Below are 16,125 nucleotides of genomic sequence, written 5' to 3'. Positions count from 1 at the left end.
GAAGCTTACTTTATAGTGGCGCCTTTGGACCAATGAGAAGCACAGTACGCACTCACCCCTGGGCGTGCGGCTCCGTGGAGCACGTGACCCGGGCGCAGATGCAGCCCAGCCCCACCCCCTGGCCTGGAGGTAGCGCGATGGGCCACGCTTCCAATGGCTCGCAGAACCTCCAGTCACGTGCAGTTTTTGCAAACTCAGCCGCTGATGATGGGTCATGTGGCAGTGACGTTGCCCCGACGCTTCCCAGTGGAAAAGGAGCACTGCCTTCACTGACCGGGAATTGGTTTACCTCCACCAATGACAGCACGGCGGGGGCGGGGACAGCCTATCACGTGCCGCGGGACGGACCGGGGCGGGACCGGCCACTGGCTGCGGGGTGAGCTGGGCGCGCGGCGCGCAGGCGCCCTGGGGACCCGGTAGCGGCGGCGGCGGCGGCGGCGGCGGCGGCGGCGGCGGCGGCGGCGAAGGAGCCGGATCGCTGACCCCGGCGGGAGGCGGTGGCGGCCATGGCCGCAGATGGAGAGCGTTCCCCGCTGCTGTCCGAGCCCGCCGACAGTGGCGCCGGCGGCAACGGTTTAGCGGGGCCGGGTGGAAGTGGGGCTGGGCCCGGCGGAGGCCTGACCCCCTCCGCACCACCGTATGGAGCCGGTAAACATGCCCCGCCCCAGGGTAAGCCGGGGCGGGCCCGAGGTGTCCCGGGGGCGCCGGAGGGGCGGGGCCGGGCGGAGGCGGGGCCGAGCGCCAGGTGCGCGGCTGGTGCACCTGTGAGCGGCGAGGCTCCCTTGGCGCTGCAATCTCGGCAGAGCCTGGGAACCGAACGGGATTCTGAGCAAGGAGATCGAAACGCGGATCTTGAGAAGCCCTCCGAGTTCGGTCAGAGGGGTTGAAGATCAGAGAAAGTTCTCTACCCCAGTGGGGTGTGTGGCCAAGAGATCCCAGCCCTTCTTTTTATTTGGTTCCTCTTCAGCATTTCCTTCGTTTCCTGAGGGGCATCCAGCCGTGTTGCCTGGGGAGGACCCACCCCCCTACTCACCCCTGACCAGCCCGGACAGTGGGAACGCCCCCATGATCACCTGCCGAGTCTGCCAGTCTTTCATCAACGTGGAAGGCAAGATGCATCAGCATGTAGTCAAATGTGGTGTCTGCAACGAAGCCACCGTGAGTTACACAGGGCTGCAAAACGGGCCTGTTTCCCGGATCCTCTTTCTGATCTCTTGATTCTAGATGCCTGGCTTTAGGCATTGGCTGAAGGCTCATCATGCAACCGAGTTTCAGTTCCAGTAGTCTCACGTAACAGTTTCCCCAGAAGCCATTCACCATAGCAAATGTTCGCCATTCCTCACTTTCACGCAGCTTGAACACCTAAGTGTGGTTCTCATTCGCAGATGTCATTCGTCTTTTTCATTTCCCTTTACTGGCTAGGACCTTATCTATCTGATCTCTTCTCAGAAAGTATTCTTGGAGGGAATTGGAAGGGATTGGGATTAGAGGTTTGCTTGCTGATGTCCTCATTATTCTCTAGCCAATCAAGAATGCACCCCCAGGGAAAAAATATGTCCGATGCCCCTGTAACTGTCTCCTTATCTGCAAAGTGACTTCCCAGCGGATTGCCTGTCCTCGGCCCTACTGGTAAGAGGCCTAAGGTGGGGAAGGGGTAATAAGTAGGGCAAATTGAGAAGGCAAGAAAGAATGATTGTTTATAGAGAATAAAAAAGAATAGCTAGGCATGGTGGCACTTGCTTGTAATCCCAGCATTTGGGAGGCTGAGACAGGAGGATCGCGGTTCGCAGACAGCCTCAGCTACTTAGTGAGGCCCTTTGCAACTCAGTGAGACCTTGTTTCAAAGTAAAGAATAAAAACTAGGGCTGGAGGTGGAGCTCAGAGTTAGAATATCCCTGGGTTCCATCCATAGTACTGCACATAAAAAAAAAGAAGAGAAATCGCTTTTTAAGCATTGTGCCCTAAGAATGGTATAGCTATCTTCCTCATTTCTCAATAAAAAGATTGGGATGAGCCGGGCGTGGTGGCGCATGCTTGTAATCCCCGCGCTTGGGAGGCTGAGACAGGAGGATCGCACGGGTTCGAAGCCAGCTTCACCTACTGAGCGAGGCTTTCAGCAACTTAGTGAGACCCTGTTTCCAAATAAAATATAAAAGAAAGGTCTGGGAGTATAGCCCGGAGGTAGAAAGCCTCTGGGTTCCACCCTTAGTACCACCAAAAAAAAAAAAAAAAAAGATTGGGATGAAATGGTGTTCTTTAGGAGAATGAAGAGCTTTGGGGCTGGACAAATTATCCTGAGGTTAAAGGGGAATTGGAGTGTATGAAGTGGTCTTCCTCAAGGATTCCCTGGGATAGAGTTGAGAGGCATATTTATCTTAGATGTATAGAAGAAGAACTTGATAAAGAGGCAGGGAGTGGGGAATGTGAAGGAGGGACAGTGTGGAAATTCTTAGGATTAAAAATCTCTTTCACGTAGTCTTTTTTTCCCTATAGCAAAAGAATCATTAACCTTGGTCCCGTGCATCCAGGACCTTCAAGTCCAGATCCACAACCAATAGGTGTCAGGGTCATCTGTGGACATTGCAAAAATACATTTCTGGTAAGAGAAGCCTGCCCCTGGTATTGGGAAACCCTGGGGGAAGAATTGGCATAATGATAATGAATCCTGAAAGGGTCTGTCCTGTAGCGATACATTTCTCATCCTCCCTTGCCCCAGGGTTCTCACTGAAGAGGTCCTTCCTTCTGTAATTAATTTCTTTTTCTTTCTCCATAGTGGACAGAGTTCACTGACCGAACCTTGGCACGTTGCCCTCACTGCAGAAAAGTGTAAGTGATTAGGGACTGAGCTAGTAATTGGATGATGTGTGGAATAAAAACAACAGGCTGTTGTTTTATTCTGCCTGCCTTCTGCAGGTCATCTATTGGGCGCAGATATCCCCGGAAAAGATGTATCTGTTGCTTCTTGCTTGGCTTACTCTTGGCAGTCACTGCTACTGGCCTTGCTGTGAGTAATCTTGACCCAGCCCTTTGTCAGCTTCCTCATAGGCTAAGATTTAGGAAATTGGTATCCTAGAAAAAAAGAAACCGCAGAGTTGTTTTTTTCTTGCTACTGGCAATTGAACCGAGAGCCATTCTACCTCTGAGCTACACCTTCAGTTCTGTTTTATTTTTATTTTGAAACAAGGTCTTGCGATCCTCCTATCTCAGCCTCCCAGGTAGGAGGATTACAAGCATGTGCCATCACACCTGGCTGTGGGTGGGTGGGTACTGGAGATGGGCATTCTATTTCTGAGCTGTACCTCCAGCCCTATTTTATTTTGAAACAGGGTCTCACTAGGTTGATGAGGGTTAAGTTGCTGAGGCTGTCCTCGAACCTCTGATCTTTTGTCTCGGCCTCCCAAGTACTGGGATCACAGGTGTGCTCCACACGTCCGATAACTGCAGTATTTTAAGGCATAGATGAGCTAAAGTTGAAGGTGACTGATAGTCTTTATCGTTACTGAACGAGTAAAAAAGTAGCTGTCCTCTATTGAGGTTAGGATAATAGAGAAGTGGCTCTGAGGGGCTGTTAGGAAGCTCAGCTCAGGTGTCCGGTGTAAGAAATACTGAAAGATGTCTGGGATGGTATATTTTCCAGCCTGGGGAAAGGGAGCTGAACACCTGGCCTTTTGATAGGTCCCTGAAGATGGTTACAGGATAGGGAACAGACTGAAGCTTGGGTTCTTGCTGTTCCTAGGGTGTCTAGGAAGTAGTGAGTTATCAACAGTAACCTTATCTTGTTGTTTCCTCCTCTTCACCAGTTTGGCACATGGAAGCACGCACGGCGATATGGAGGTATCTATGCAGCCTGGGCATTTGTCATCCTGTTGGCTGTGCTGTGTTTGGGCCGGGCCCTCTATTGGGCCTGTATGAAGGTCAGCCACCCTGTCCAGAACTTCTCCTGAGCCCCTGGATGATCCAGAGACTGTGCCTGGCCCCTCCCTGGTGGGGACAGTGACACTACATAGGGAGCCTGGGGTAAAGGGCTCCCTGGGCTTCTGTGAGGAAGCCAAGCAGCTACCTTCCTTTTCCCTGGGGAGAGGTAGGAAGGAACCAGGCCCTCACTTAGGTTCGGAGGGGTGGGTCAGACCCTGCTGACCATCTGCTTCCCTCCAAGGGTTGCTGTGTTTAGGGTGGAGTAGGCAAAGTATCGCTCCTAATCCTGGATCCTGGAGACGGTTCTAGCCTTGTCCTTCCTATGTGCTCCCTGAGAGCTGTTCCTGTCCCTTACACATTCCAGGGCAGGGTGGGGGTGGGTAGCCCTGGGGGTTCCCCCTCCTTCTTGTGCACCTTTAGGACCTTGCTGCTGCTATTGCACTTCACCAGGGGCTGGCTCTAGCCTCAATACCCTCAGCCTCCTCTCCAACTTTGTGTCCTGTGGGGGTAGGGCCAGCCGCTGCTCTGTACAGAACCACAGGAACTGATGTATATATAACTATTTAATGTGGGGTGTTTCCTCAGTCCCATATTTCCCTTAAGTCCTTCTTCCAACCTTCCTTGCCCCCCAGTTGCAGTATTTAACTGGGCCTGGGTAGGGTTGCTTTGTCTTGGGGGAGGTTAGGGATTTATCCTGTGCTTGTAAATAAATAAGGTCACAACTCTAAACTTTTCCAGTTGTTAACTTGTATGTATGAAAAGATGGATTTTATAGCTCTGCAGAGTTAAAATACAGACACAGCAATGATGAAACTATGGCCTTTTATTTTCATATAGTTAAAAGGAAGTCATCAGTAGCTTTTTGTTTAATGGCTTCTCTTTTTTTTTAAAGAAAAAGAGGGGGGTTTCCACAGAACAAAAGCTTCGGACTTGAACCTTTATCCGTCATAGTAGCCTGGTTGAAGATCCATTTTCTTACAGAAGAGAAAGTGTGGATTTCTCTAGAGAGCTATTAAAGAAATACCTGGGGGTGGGGAACTATTTCTGAAGCTTAGAAGTGATTCCAGGGAGTTGTCACAGTGCTAGGTACAGGGTGATGGGACAGTGATCACTGCCCAGGGCCTTGGAACGGATCTTGCTGTCACATAATGCAGGTAAGAGAGAATGGGACAACAAAAAGTAATCAAGGCGCCAACCAACATTCTTGGAGCGAGCATTCATCATGTAAGTCCAGAAGGTGTAGGCATAGGCAGTGCTGGGGTAGAGGTGCCGAAAGCTATCGGCCAGTGGCACAGCCTGCAGCAATTCACCAAAGCCTTGGCGTTCTTGTGGAGTGAAACCAGCATTCTTTTTGTTTCCCTTGGGGTTACGAAGGTCAATTTCTTCATGAGCCACATTGAGGTCCCCACAGAGCACAAGAGGCTTGCGGGAGGCCAAGTCCTTCAGGAACTTGCGAAAAGCTTCATCCCAGCGCTGCCGGTACTCCAGTCTTACCAGACCCCGGCCTGCGTTAGGTACATAGGCAGTTACCAGCACGAATGTGTCATATTCGGCCACTATCACCCGGCCTTCCTGATCATGTTCCTCTTCACCTACAGAAACAACACAGAATCGGCAATCAGCACACAAAACTGTAAAGTAGAGAACACAGAGTAAACAATGATGCAGGGATGGAGTATTAACCATTGATTGGAAGAGTTTGGGCATTAAGGAATCAATAGGGTCTCACCAATGCCATAAGAGACTTTGAGGGGGCACTGACGGGAAAGTAGACCCACACCACTGTATCCTTCCTTGTCTGAAGGAGCTGACCAGTACTGATGGGATAGCCCGGACAGTTCTTGAAGTTCAGGTGGTAGTTTGTTCTCTGAACATTTGGTTTCCTGGAGGCACAAGATATCTGGGGCTTCTTCCTTTACCCACTGTAAGGGAAAAGCTATTGTCAACTCAGCAAATATTTACTGAACAATCTATGTACTATATACTAGCTATACCCAGATACAGACAATCCTCCAGCACAGTAGTTCAACTATCAAACAACATTATACTTAATAAACTATTACACATTATGTAACTTAACAACTAACGGAGAAAAATAACAATTCTTGCATGTTGAAGTAAGGAGACATATAGGGAGTGGATAGCTGGTGAAGATTAAGTGCTTGTTATTGGAGAATATTCTGGAGATAAAGGGAGTCCAGTACCGAGGTTTTTGCAACATTCTGGGGAAGAGGAAAAGATGTGAAACAAGGCAATGGCAATGGAATTGAAGGAATGGACACTGAGGCAAGACTTGGTGAAACCCCCAGAAAACTACATGCTAGAAGAAAGTAGCACATCCTAGAGGTGAAAATGAGGGAAAGCGGCTAAACTGCAAGATCATTCAAAATTGTATGTCTTTCCCCTCCCTGAATCCCACTCACATCTAAACCTTTCTTCTTAATCCAGGCCCGAAGCCCATCCACATTCCAGGAGCAGATCTTGAGTGTGGCAGATTTGCCACTGGGTGAGGTTTTCTGATCTGGCGGGTCCTCATACAGGATTGGCCCCTCTCCTGCTGCCTCTTTTTCGTTTTTCTTTGCTCCTGCTTTACTCTTCTTGGCCTCTGGCTCTATGAAATGAGTAACATTATGATTAAAGTTGGCGGTTTTCAACCTCCACTGTAAATTAACTATGGACCAGGCACGGTAAGTGCATGCCTACTAGAATTCCAGTACTTGGGAGGCTTAAACAGAAAGATGTAGGGAGCCCCTCAACAGGACAGAAAGAGTCTCAAAGACTTAGAAACAAAAATTTACAAAGGTTAACTATGGCCCCACGGAGAATCGGTAGTGGCCCTGACTTCTCAACAAACTCCTGCAAAAACATGATCGGTCCATATTTACCTTTCACAGAAGAACTCAGAAGCACCTCACCCTAGTTTGTGGGGAGGAAGACTTATTTCATTCTCTTACCCGTCTTGGGCTCTTCCCCGTCTTCAGCCACCGCTCCCTTTTTCCCACGCTTTGGCATTCCTGCAACAAATGGCCTCCGGCACCAGTACCACGTCGCCCACCGAAACAAAATTTTTACCGCGTTGCCTACAGACGCAAAGAACTAGTGAAATCAGGTAAGGCTGGGGTGAGGCTCCTCCCGCGGGTGTCCTCGTACTAAGTCCCGCCTTTCAAGCTGCGTTTTCTCCCGACTCCTTCCCCCGCCTCCATGCATCGTGCCCCTCACCCACATTAGATCATTTCGGAGCGCCTTGTATATTCCTCGCAAGATTTGCCCCCCAGACCATTGACGACCTAATTTAAGAGTCCTGAGTGGGGGTTGCTGGGCGGCAGCCTACGAACCCCCTACAAGGACAGCAGCCATATACTAACCTGCTTTGCTTCCAACCTGGTTCCTCCTCACCCCAGCACAAAGAATGGAGCACACTGTGCGCCCACGTGGGTAACTGGCGTGGTCACATGGCCAGAGATGCGAGTGATTGGTCTGACTAATACCACGTGACAGCGAAGCGCCCGCCCCCTTCTAGCTCCTCCCCAAACAGGAGGACCCAACGCTGCATTCTCGGGCTGTTTAACGTTTTGCCAGATTCGGGACTCATTCTGTCACCCTGTCCGAAGATCCTAACGCTGTGCAAGAGAGAAGAAATCAGTGAAGAAGGCTAGGAGGGGCCGCGGGAGAGAGGCGGGGAACGCAGAGGGCTGTAAGGCGCAGAGCCCAGCCCGGCGTCCCCGGCAGATAAGAAGACAGCTTCCGGAGGGGCCTCGCCGGCCGCGGCGCGCTGGGCGCCGGCGGGTCGCCGCAGCCCTCTCGGGCGCTCGTCGCGGCGATGCTGGCGGCCCCGTCTCCGCGCCCCGCCGCTTCTCTTCTTCAGCGTGCCGCATTCTTCCGCTCGGCGCGAGTTGGCGAGGGCCTCCACCCCTCCGCGGTTACTACGAGCCTGCAGGAGTTTCCTCCAGGACTCCACCATGCCCACGGTGCTGGGCTTTGAAGGCAGCGCCAACAAGATAGGCGTGGGAGTGGTGCGGGATGGCCAGGTGCTGGCGAACCCGCGGCGAACGTACATCACGCCCCCGGGCACAGGTGAGTCCTGCGGCGCCGCTCTGCGCGGATCACTTTCCAGCTTCCTATACACACTTGGGTGAGGCGTGGTGCGCCCAATCAGCTTTGACAGCTTTTAATGCGGGTCTGAGGTTTTCGTAGGCTTTTGAACCTGGATATTTTGGGTTCGTCCGGAATTTATTGAATGTTGAGTCTTTTACGTGCCGAACTTTCAAAAACAGTTGCTTTGAGCCTGCTGTGGAGTCAGAACAGAAGCACATTTTTAGACTGTAGCGGATCCTAGAGATGGAATAAAATATTCTAGAATGAGAAGGAGAGAAATGAGAGAGGAAAGACTCCTAGCTTAGATGTTAGACAGAACTGCCTGCCTGTCTTTGTAATATTCGTATTCAATATTTTAGACATCTGTTCTTTACTATTTATTCATTCATTCTTTCATTTGCTTATTGGTATTGGGGATTCAATCCAGGAACATTCTACCTTTGAGCTACATTCTCCGGTCCCATTTTATTTCTAATTTGGAAATAGGGTCTCACTAAGCTGCTTAAGGGCTTTTCTAAGTTACTGAGGCTGTTTGGGAACCTGAGATCCTCCTGTCTCAGCTTCCCAAGTACTGGGATTACAAGTGCGCCACCACTACAGGCCTGTTGTTTACTCGTAAAATGGGAAATATAACTATTACCAGGTCTTGAAAAGGAAATGAAAGTACTACACGCATCATAACCTTTAGTTAACATTACTTGTAAAGTATTATATTTTTTTTCTAATCGTCCCCAAAACACTTGCACATATAGGAGTGGGCAGCTTTTTTGCACATACCTGAAAAGTCTCTGACCACGTGATGTTGTGATAGATTAATCTGTGTGCTTACTACTAACTCTTCTAGGCACTTGAGCACTGGAAATACAAAGGTAAATAAAATGGCCAGTGTTCTGAGATACTTGTGGTTAAATCAGGGAAAATACAGGTAATTACAGTGCTGTAATTGCTATGTGTCAAATACAGTAATGTCCAGGCATGGTGGTGCATGCCTGTAATCCCTTTACTTGGGAGGCTGAGACAGGAGGATCTCAGGTTTAAGTCAAGCTTCAGCAACTTAGACCCTGTGTCAAAATAAAAATTAAAAGGTCTGGGGCTGTAGCTCAGAGGTAGAATGCCTCTGGGTTCAATCTCCAGTGTGTGTCTCACACACATACAAGTACATATGCAATTATATGTAGGGGTCTTTAGGGGAGGCCATCAAAGAGTATGAGGTGGGAATTACTTGAATCCCAAAGGCTGAGTGACAGTTATATAGTATGAAGTTTTTTTTCTTCTTCTTCTTCTTGTATTTGGGATTGAACCCAGGGGTATTTTACCTCCAAGGTAAACTCCCAGCTCTTTTTTTTTTTTCTTTTTTTTTTTTTGAGTGGTACTGGGGATGGAACCCAGGGGCCTTCTACCTCCAAGCTACACTTCCAGACCTATTTTATATTTTATTTGGAAACAGGATCTCTTAAGCCAGCTGAGGCTGGCTTTGAACCTGTGCGATCCTCCTGTCTCAGCCTCCTAAGCGCAGGGATTACCCCCAGTTCTTTTAACTTTTATTTTTAAACAGGTTTCCTCAGGCTGCTGAGGGTCTTATTGAGTTGGTGAGGCTGCCCTCAGACCTGCTATCCTCTTGACTCAGCCTCCCAAGTACTGGGATTATAAGCATGCATCACTGCACCTGGCCCAAGAAAGCTAAACAGCCTGTGTAGAGGCTGGAAAGTGAATGTCTAAAAATGTCAGGGGATGAAAGGATTCTTCCTATATTATTAAAACCTGTGGTTTTGTTTTTTCTACCTACCTTTGCTACAGAAAAACCCTTTGACCTTTGACCTGTGTCTGTTTCTTAGGATTCCTTCCAGGTGATACTGCCAGGCACCACCGAGCTGTTATCCTAGACCTCCTGCAGGAGGCACTAACAGAATCTGGATTAACCTCCCAGAATATTGATTGCATTGCTTACACTAAAGGTAAGACTAGGAGAGTGGTCAGCATTGGAGGGGTAGTCCTAGAGCCTGGCCAAGTTAAAGCAGCTACACCTTGCCTCTGCCATTGCTACTCTCCCTGTGTGCTCTCACATTTCCTACTTCCTTCACTGTTTTTCTAATTCTAGGATTCTAACTCCCAGATTTGTCCCCTTAGGTCCTGGCATGGGTGCCCCATTGGTTTCTGTGGCTATTGTGGCCCGTACTGTGGCCCAGCTGTGGAATAAGCCATTGATTGGTGTGAACCACTGTATAGGTCACATTGAAATGGGCCGCCTCATAACTGGAGCCACCAGCCCAACTGTGCTGTACGTCAGCGGAGGAAATACTCAGGTATATAGAGTACTCTGCCTTTCCATTGTCATTTCTGAAGCATTCAGAAGCACCTTCCTTGTTCTTCCTGAGTTGTTGGAATTGCAAGAACAAAGATGGAACTGTGAGTATTATAGAAATCTCACCACAGAGTTTGTGACTATGCATGCATTTGAATAGGACAAAGAAAACATTAGGTAACTTTTATATATGTGATTATAGAAATAAGGAATTTCTAATTGAAAAAGGAAGAGCATATATATATATATATATATATATATTGTGTGTGTGTGTGTGTGTGTGTGTGTGTGTGTGTGTGTGTGTGAGTGAGATACTGGGGGTGGAACCCTTCTACCTCTGGGCTACACTCCCAGACCTTTTTATATTTTATTTGGAAACAGGGTCTCTTAAGCCAGTGAGGCTGGCTTCGAACCTGTATGATCCTCCTGTGTCTGCCTCACAAGCACAGGGATTACAAGCGTGCGCCACCATGCCCACAAGCAAGACTTTCTTTTTTTTTTTTTTTTTTAAGCTCTTTTTTGTGGAGTGCTACTGGGGATTGAACTCAGGGGTGTTCTACCTCTGAGCTGTAACCCCAGTCCCATTTATTTATTTATTATTTTTATTATTATTATTTTTTAGTTTTGAAATAGAGTCTCACTAAGTTACAAAGAGCCTTGCTAAGTTGTGAGGCTGTAAATCTGTGATTCTTCTGTCTTTGCCTCCCAAGTACTGGGATTATAGGTGTGCACGCTTGCTCCTGGCTAAAGCTTATTTTTGAAATCAACCTTAGCGATTAAATTTAAGGAACAGTACCTGATTTTTTCTTTAGGATAACTATGTGTAATGTTAAATGTTACTGGGGATAAGGATGTGGAATTTGTTATTCTATGAGTGTAAAAAAAATTACAAAACTTTTTTTTCTTTTTGGTACTGGTGATGGAACTCAGGGGCATTCTACCTCCAAGCGACACCCTACAGCCTATTTTTTATTCTTTATTTTGAAACATGGGTCTCACTGAGTTGCAAAGGGTCTCACTAATTAGCTGAGGTTGCATGCCCGGCTACAAAACTTTTAAAAAAGCACTTTATAGATCCAGGTACTTTGTTTCCCCCAGGAATCCATATGTGTCAAGAGGTAATAAGTATCTTTATGCTCAAAGTTGCTTACATGTGAAGATTGAACAGAAGTTGATTGCCATTGGTGTTAGATGGGCCTTAGCCTATATGAGATTTTTGAGTTAATTCTACCTATTCTCTTATATCCTAATTTTACTGCACTGGTAGGATTCCTGTTTCCTGCCTCTAAGCAGGAAAACTTGTTCTCTAGTTAACATCAATATTGCTTCTAGAAGCCGGGTGTGGTGGCACACACTTGTAATCCCTGTGCTTGGGAGGCTGAGACAGGAGGATCACACAGGTTCAAAGCCAGCCTCAGCTACTTAGTGAGGCTTTAGCAATTTAGTGAGACTCTATTTCCAAATAAAAATATAAAATAGGTCTGGGAGTATAGCCTGGAGGTAGAAAAGCCCCTGGGTTCCACCCCTAGTACCACCAAAAAAAAAAAAAGATTGCTTCTAAGGGACAAATGACAGTTTGCGCCTGCCCAAACTGTAGTGATAGGTCACTAGGCTACCTTCTGTAGATCAGAAATCTGTTCTGGGGAGTTTCAGGGCATTTAGGCTTCTCAGATAAGATTTATATAAAAATTACCAATTCAGAATCCAGGCATGGTGGTATACACTTTTAATCTCAGTACTTGGGAGGCTGAGACAGGAGGATTGCAGGTTTGTGGACAGCCTCAGCTACTTAGTGAGGCCTTCCACAATTTAGTGAGATGCTGGTTCAAAATAAATAATAAAAACATAGGGCTGGGGATGTAGCTCAGAGGTAGAATACCCAGTTACACACACACACACACACACACACACACACACACACACACACACGCAAAAATACGCATTCAGTGTTTGGGAAAGCATTTTATTTCTTATTGGAAACTCTAATAGCCATATTGGTATGCTGCTATATTCTACCCCAAAGCCAATACTCCTCTTTACAGACTTGAGATTTCATGGACCTCCTCATCGCCCTTAGGTGATTGCCTACTCAGAACATCGTTACCGAATATTTGGGGAAACCATCGATATTGCTGTGGGCAACTGTCTGGATCGTTTTGCTCGAGTGCTGAAGGTAAGCCATTGAGGCCGCAGAGGGCAAAGGATATGGGCAGATTTGGGGGCACAATAGGAATGGAGGGAGGAAGTAGTGAGTAGCTTCTCATACTTTGCATATCTGACTTCATCTTCTGTTTATGACTTCCTTTTTTATGATTGTATAAATAGGCACTTTGTATTTAATGAACCCATTTGTCATGTATATATACTTTATTATAAACATATTAGCTTTTAAAACTATGTATTGAGCCAGGTATAGTGGTGCACACCTTTAAAGGTATTTGGGGAGGCTGAGACAGGAGAACTGAAGGTTTGAGGCCAGCCTCAGCAACTTCGTGAAACACTTTCAAAATAGAAAATAAAATAGGTCTAGGAGGTATCTCGAAGGTAGAACACCCCTGGGCTCAATTCCTAGTACCAAACAGTATATGTATTGATAACTTTTCTTGACCTTGGTATGGTGAAGTACCTCAGAATGGTGACTCTACCCATATATGTACAATATATGGATATATATTTTAAATTGTACATTTAATTTTTGTATAGTTATCTAATTCTAATTTTTTTCTTCTGCTAGATTTCCAATAACCCAAGTCCAGGCTACAACATTGAACAGATGGCAAAGCGGTAAGAGGCCATAAGGTGGACGAAGTCTGGCTGTTAGGACTTTGAGGATTTCCCTGAACATAGAGCAATGAGGGTTGGGAGGATTTGGGAGCAGCCAGCTGGCTGTAGGCTTAGTGCCTCTGTTCACTCCTACACAGAGGCAAGAAGCTCATTGAGCTGCCGTACACTGTAAAGGGCATGGATGTCTCATTTTCAGGGATTCTGTCATTCATTGAGGTGAGTATGAGAGGTAAGGAGATGGGAGCACTGGACACTTTTAAAACAGCATATCTATTCTGCTCACCAAATATTTATGAATATCTTCTGTGCATCAGCATGGTTCTAGATAATAAGGACATGGCCCAGAGCAAAACAGAAATTCTTGCCCAGGTTTTGGAAGTGTACCTCAATGATAGAGCGCTTTTGTAGCACTTGAAAGGCCCTGGATTCTATCCGCAGCACCCCAAAGGGGAAAATCCCTGCCAACATGAACTGTACATTCTAAGGGAGGGAGTTAGGTAAAGTATTACATGTTAGATAGTGTTAAGTGCTATGGAGAGAAATTAAGTAGGATTAGTAAGAGGTAGTGGATGCCAGGACAAGCATTCAAGAAATGATCATTAATCTTAAATGAACGTTGCCCATCCTATAGCTAGCTGCCAGTGAAGGGCGGTGTGCGGTACAGGATGTGCTGATGACTTGAATTGTGACAAAACATGGTGATCATTCAAGTGTGCTAATTTTTGTTCTTGGGAAATCCCAAAGACACACTCATTCTTTTTTCCCCCCTTCATTTGTAGGATGTAGCCCAGCGAATGCTGGCCACAGGCGAGTGTACCCCTGAGGATCTGTGTTTCTCCTTGCAGGTAATGGAATGAGCCGCTAGAACAGAGTTGAGCAGAAGCCGCTGTTATTACAGTAGAGCAGAACTAGCTGGGTGTCCCTCTGATGTTTCGCTGACTGTCCCGCTCTGTCTTTCCTCCTTAGGAAACCGTGTTTGCAATGCTGGTAGAGATCACAGAGCGAGCCATGGCGCACTGTGGCTCCCAGGAGGCCCTCATCGTGGGAGGCGTGGGGTGTATGTATCATTGAACGTTGTTCCTCTTTCTTATTTTGGCATTATGTATCTTCCTCTTGATGTTGAAATCTCTAAGCGTTTGGGGAAATAACTAGTTTCATTTTACCGTGTGTCCCCAGTCCTTGCCCCTGGTCCCCAGCTTCACTGTCCTAAGTGCACATGAGGCGTGCAACCGGACCATAGAGAGATGGCTAAAGCTAAGCCAAGTTCGAACCTCATCTCTCTGTAGGTAATGTGAGGCTACAGGAGATGATGGAGACAATGTGCCGAGAACGTGGAGCCCAACTTTTTGCCACTGATGAGAGGTAAAGGCTCTTTTCATTTTTCTTCTCCCATTATTGTGATTTTTCTGCTCTTAGATCACAAGTTTCACCTCTTTTCCTTCTCAGATTCTGCATTGACAATGGAGCCATGATAGCCCAGGCTGGCTGGGAGATGTTTCAGGCTGGACACAGGACTCCCCTCTGTGACTCTGGGGTCACACAGAGGTGAGCAATCCACTACACTGAGAAGGTAGATAGGATTAGACAGGGAGGTAGGCAGAAAACCAGGGAAGACAGTCTAGGAGCAGAAGGTAGGGAAGATAGGCAGTGCTAAAGGGTATTCCTCCACCAAGTTGTTATTTTTCCACAGGTATCGAACAGATGAAGTAGAAGTGACCTGGAGAGACTGACAAGATGAACAGAATCAGACTAGGTGGTTCCCTAAGTGGAGCTCACAGGACCCTGGCCCTTTATCTCCGGTGACGTGGGAGCCTCAGCAAGGCCACGGACTCCATGCCCCAGCCTGGGTCACCTACGGAACCTCCAGCCGACTCAGTAATAAAATATTTTTGTTTTGTATGTTTGTGATTGGATCGTGTTGTTTGGTTCCAATACAGAGTTAGTACTGGGTAGGTTCAGATTGATGCGGTCAGTGGATAAGGAGGCAAGAGATGGCAGCAATCCTGGCTGGCTGTAGTCACCTGGGAGGCTGCTCCCCAGGAGCCCGGTGCGAGGGGTAGTAACAGGTGCTGTCCTAACGTCTTAACAATAGTGTCATCATAACTAGAGTATTTTACTATTAGGTATTGTGCTGACTGCATTACAGTCATCTCATTTAAATTCTTTGAAGTAGGAACTTAAGACTTCACTCATCATAGCCTGGGGATAGGTCTTGATTATAACTCAAGAGTAAAACTGCCTGTCTTTCATACATTTTCTTTTGCAAACTCCTACTTGATTTCCACTGACAGACTTGAGGGGGCCCAAGATACGCTTCCCTCCCTACACACCTACTAGAATTATATCTTGCTCTTTATTTATTTTGTATTGATCACCACTAGAAGTCCCAAATTACCAACTCACCACTTTTTACACCTCAATATCTCTCCACCCTCATGTTTGTCTCCATCTCCTGCCTCCTTCCAGCTCTTGAAACTCATATTCTCTGGAGCAAAATTCTGTGTACGCTGAGTGTGATGCTGCACGCTTGTAATCCGAGCATTTGTGAGGTGTAGACCAGAGGATCGTGGTTTGCTGACAGCCTCAGCTACTTAAGCCCTTTGCAACTCAGTGAGACCCTGTTTCAAAATAAAAAGACTAGCCAGGCGTGGTGGTGCATGCTTGTAACCCCTGCACTTGGGAGGCAGAGATGAGGATCGTGCAGGTTCGAAGCCAGCGCACTGGCTTAAGAGACCCTGTTTCAAATAAAAAGTATAGAAATAGGTCTGGGAGTATAACCCAGAGGTAGAAGGGTTTCCAGGAACCCCAGTATCACCAAAAAAAAAAAGAAAAAGAAAAGACTAAAACATAGGGCTGGGGGGTGTAGCTTGGAGGTAGAATACCCCTGGGTTCCATCCCCAGTACCACACACAAAAAAATTCTGTGTATCTGTAGCCTCTTTTCTGAATTCCCTTTACATTTTAGTTCTGGTTTGTTTCTTTCTTTCTTTCTTTCTTTCTTTCTTTCTTTCTTTCTTTCTTTCTTTCTTT

At 47.1% G+C, this 16,125-nt stretch overlaps 3 protein-coding genes across 6 annotated transcripts; 2 read left to right on the top strand and 1 right to left on the bottom strand.

Annotated features, from left to right (window-relative positions):
• Window positions 1-506: 506 nt before the first annotated feature.
• Window positions 507-3,944, top strand: PIP4P1 (phosphatidylinositol-4,5-bisphosphate 4-phosphatase 1; the record flags this gene model as incomplete). 4 transcript variants are annotated; one of them, XM_080706953.1, is made up of 7 exons in its annotated part: window positions 507-648; window positions 968-1,158; window positions 1,523-1,629; window positions 2,494-2,599; window positions 2,774-2,826; window positions 2,914-3,004; window positions 3,801-3,944. In XM_080706953.1, 7 exons carry the CDS (start codon window positions 507-509, stop codon window positions 3,942-3,944), a joined length of 834 nt encoding a protein of 277 aa, XP_080563079.1. The 4 variants fall into 4 exon arrangements, with proteins under 4 accessions (XP_080563079.1, XP_080563078.1, XP_080563081.1 ...); XM_080706952.1 differs by having other exon boundaries at window positions 507-669; XM_080706955.1 differs by lacking the exon at window positions 2,494-2,599 and having other exon boundaries at window positions 3,801-3,912.
• Window positions 3,945-4,989: 1,045 nt separating this feature from the next.
• APEX1 (apurinic/apyrimidinic endodeoxyribonuclease 1) lies at window positions 4,990-7,359 on the bottom strand (the record flags this gene model as incomplete). The annotated part of the gene is made up of 5 exons (XM_080706830.1): window positions 7,281-7,359; window positions 6,870-6,995; window positions 6,339-6,526; window positions 5,645-5,837; window positions 4,990-5,507 (listed from the first exon to the last, which is right to left on the bottom strand). Exons 2-5 carry the CDS (start codon window positions 6,925-6,927, stop codon window positions 4,990-4,992), a joined length of 957 nt encoding a protein of 318 aa, XP_080562956.1. The 5' UTR covers window positions 6,928-6,995; window positions 7,281-7,359.
• A 515-nt stretch (window positions 7,360-7,874) lies between these two features.
• OSGEP (O-sialoglycoprotein endopeptidase) lies at window positions 7,875-14,882 on the top strand (the record flags this gene model as incomplete). The annotated part of the gene is made up of 11 exons (XM_080708281.1): window positions 7,875-7,989; window positions 9,846-9,965; window positions 10,138-10,313; window positions 12,390-12,485; window positions 13,047-13,096; window positions 13,234-13,312; window positions 13,876-13,941; window positions 14,063-14,153; window positions 14,383-14,458; window positions 14,543-14,641; window positions 14,787-14,882. The coding sequence occupies 11 exons, from the start codon at window positions 7,875-7,877 to the stop codon at window positions 14,824-14,826; spliced, it is 1,008 nt and encodes a 335-aa protein (XP_080564407.1). The 3' UTR covers window positions 14,827-14,882.
• Between the last annotated feature and the right edge of the window lie 1,243 nt (window positions 14,883-16,125).

This window comes from Muscardinus avellanarius (assembly GCF_963383645.1).
Source record: "Muscardinus avellanarius genome assembly, chromosome: 12".
Taxonomy (NCBI): Eukaryota; Metazoa; Chordata; class Mammalia; order Rodentia; family Gliridae; genus Muscardinus; species Muscardinus avellanarius.
Note: the sequence above shows the minus strand (reverse complement) of the source record. Positions and strands in the feature narration are given on the sequence as shown.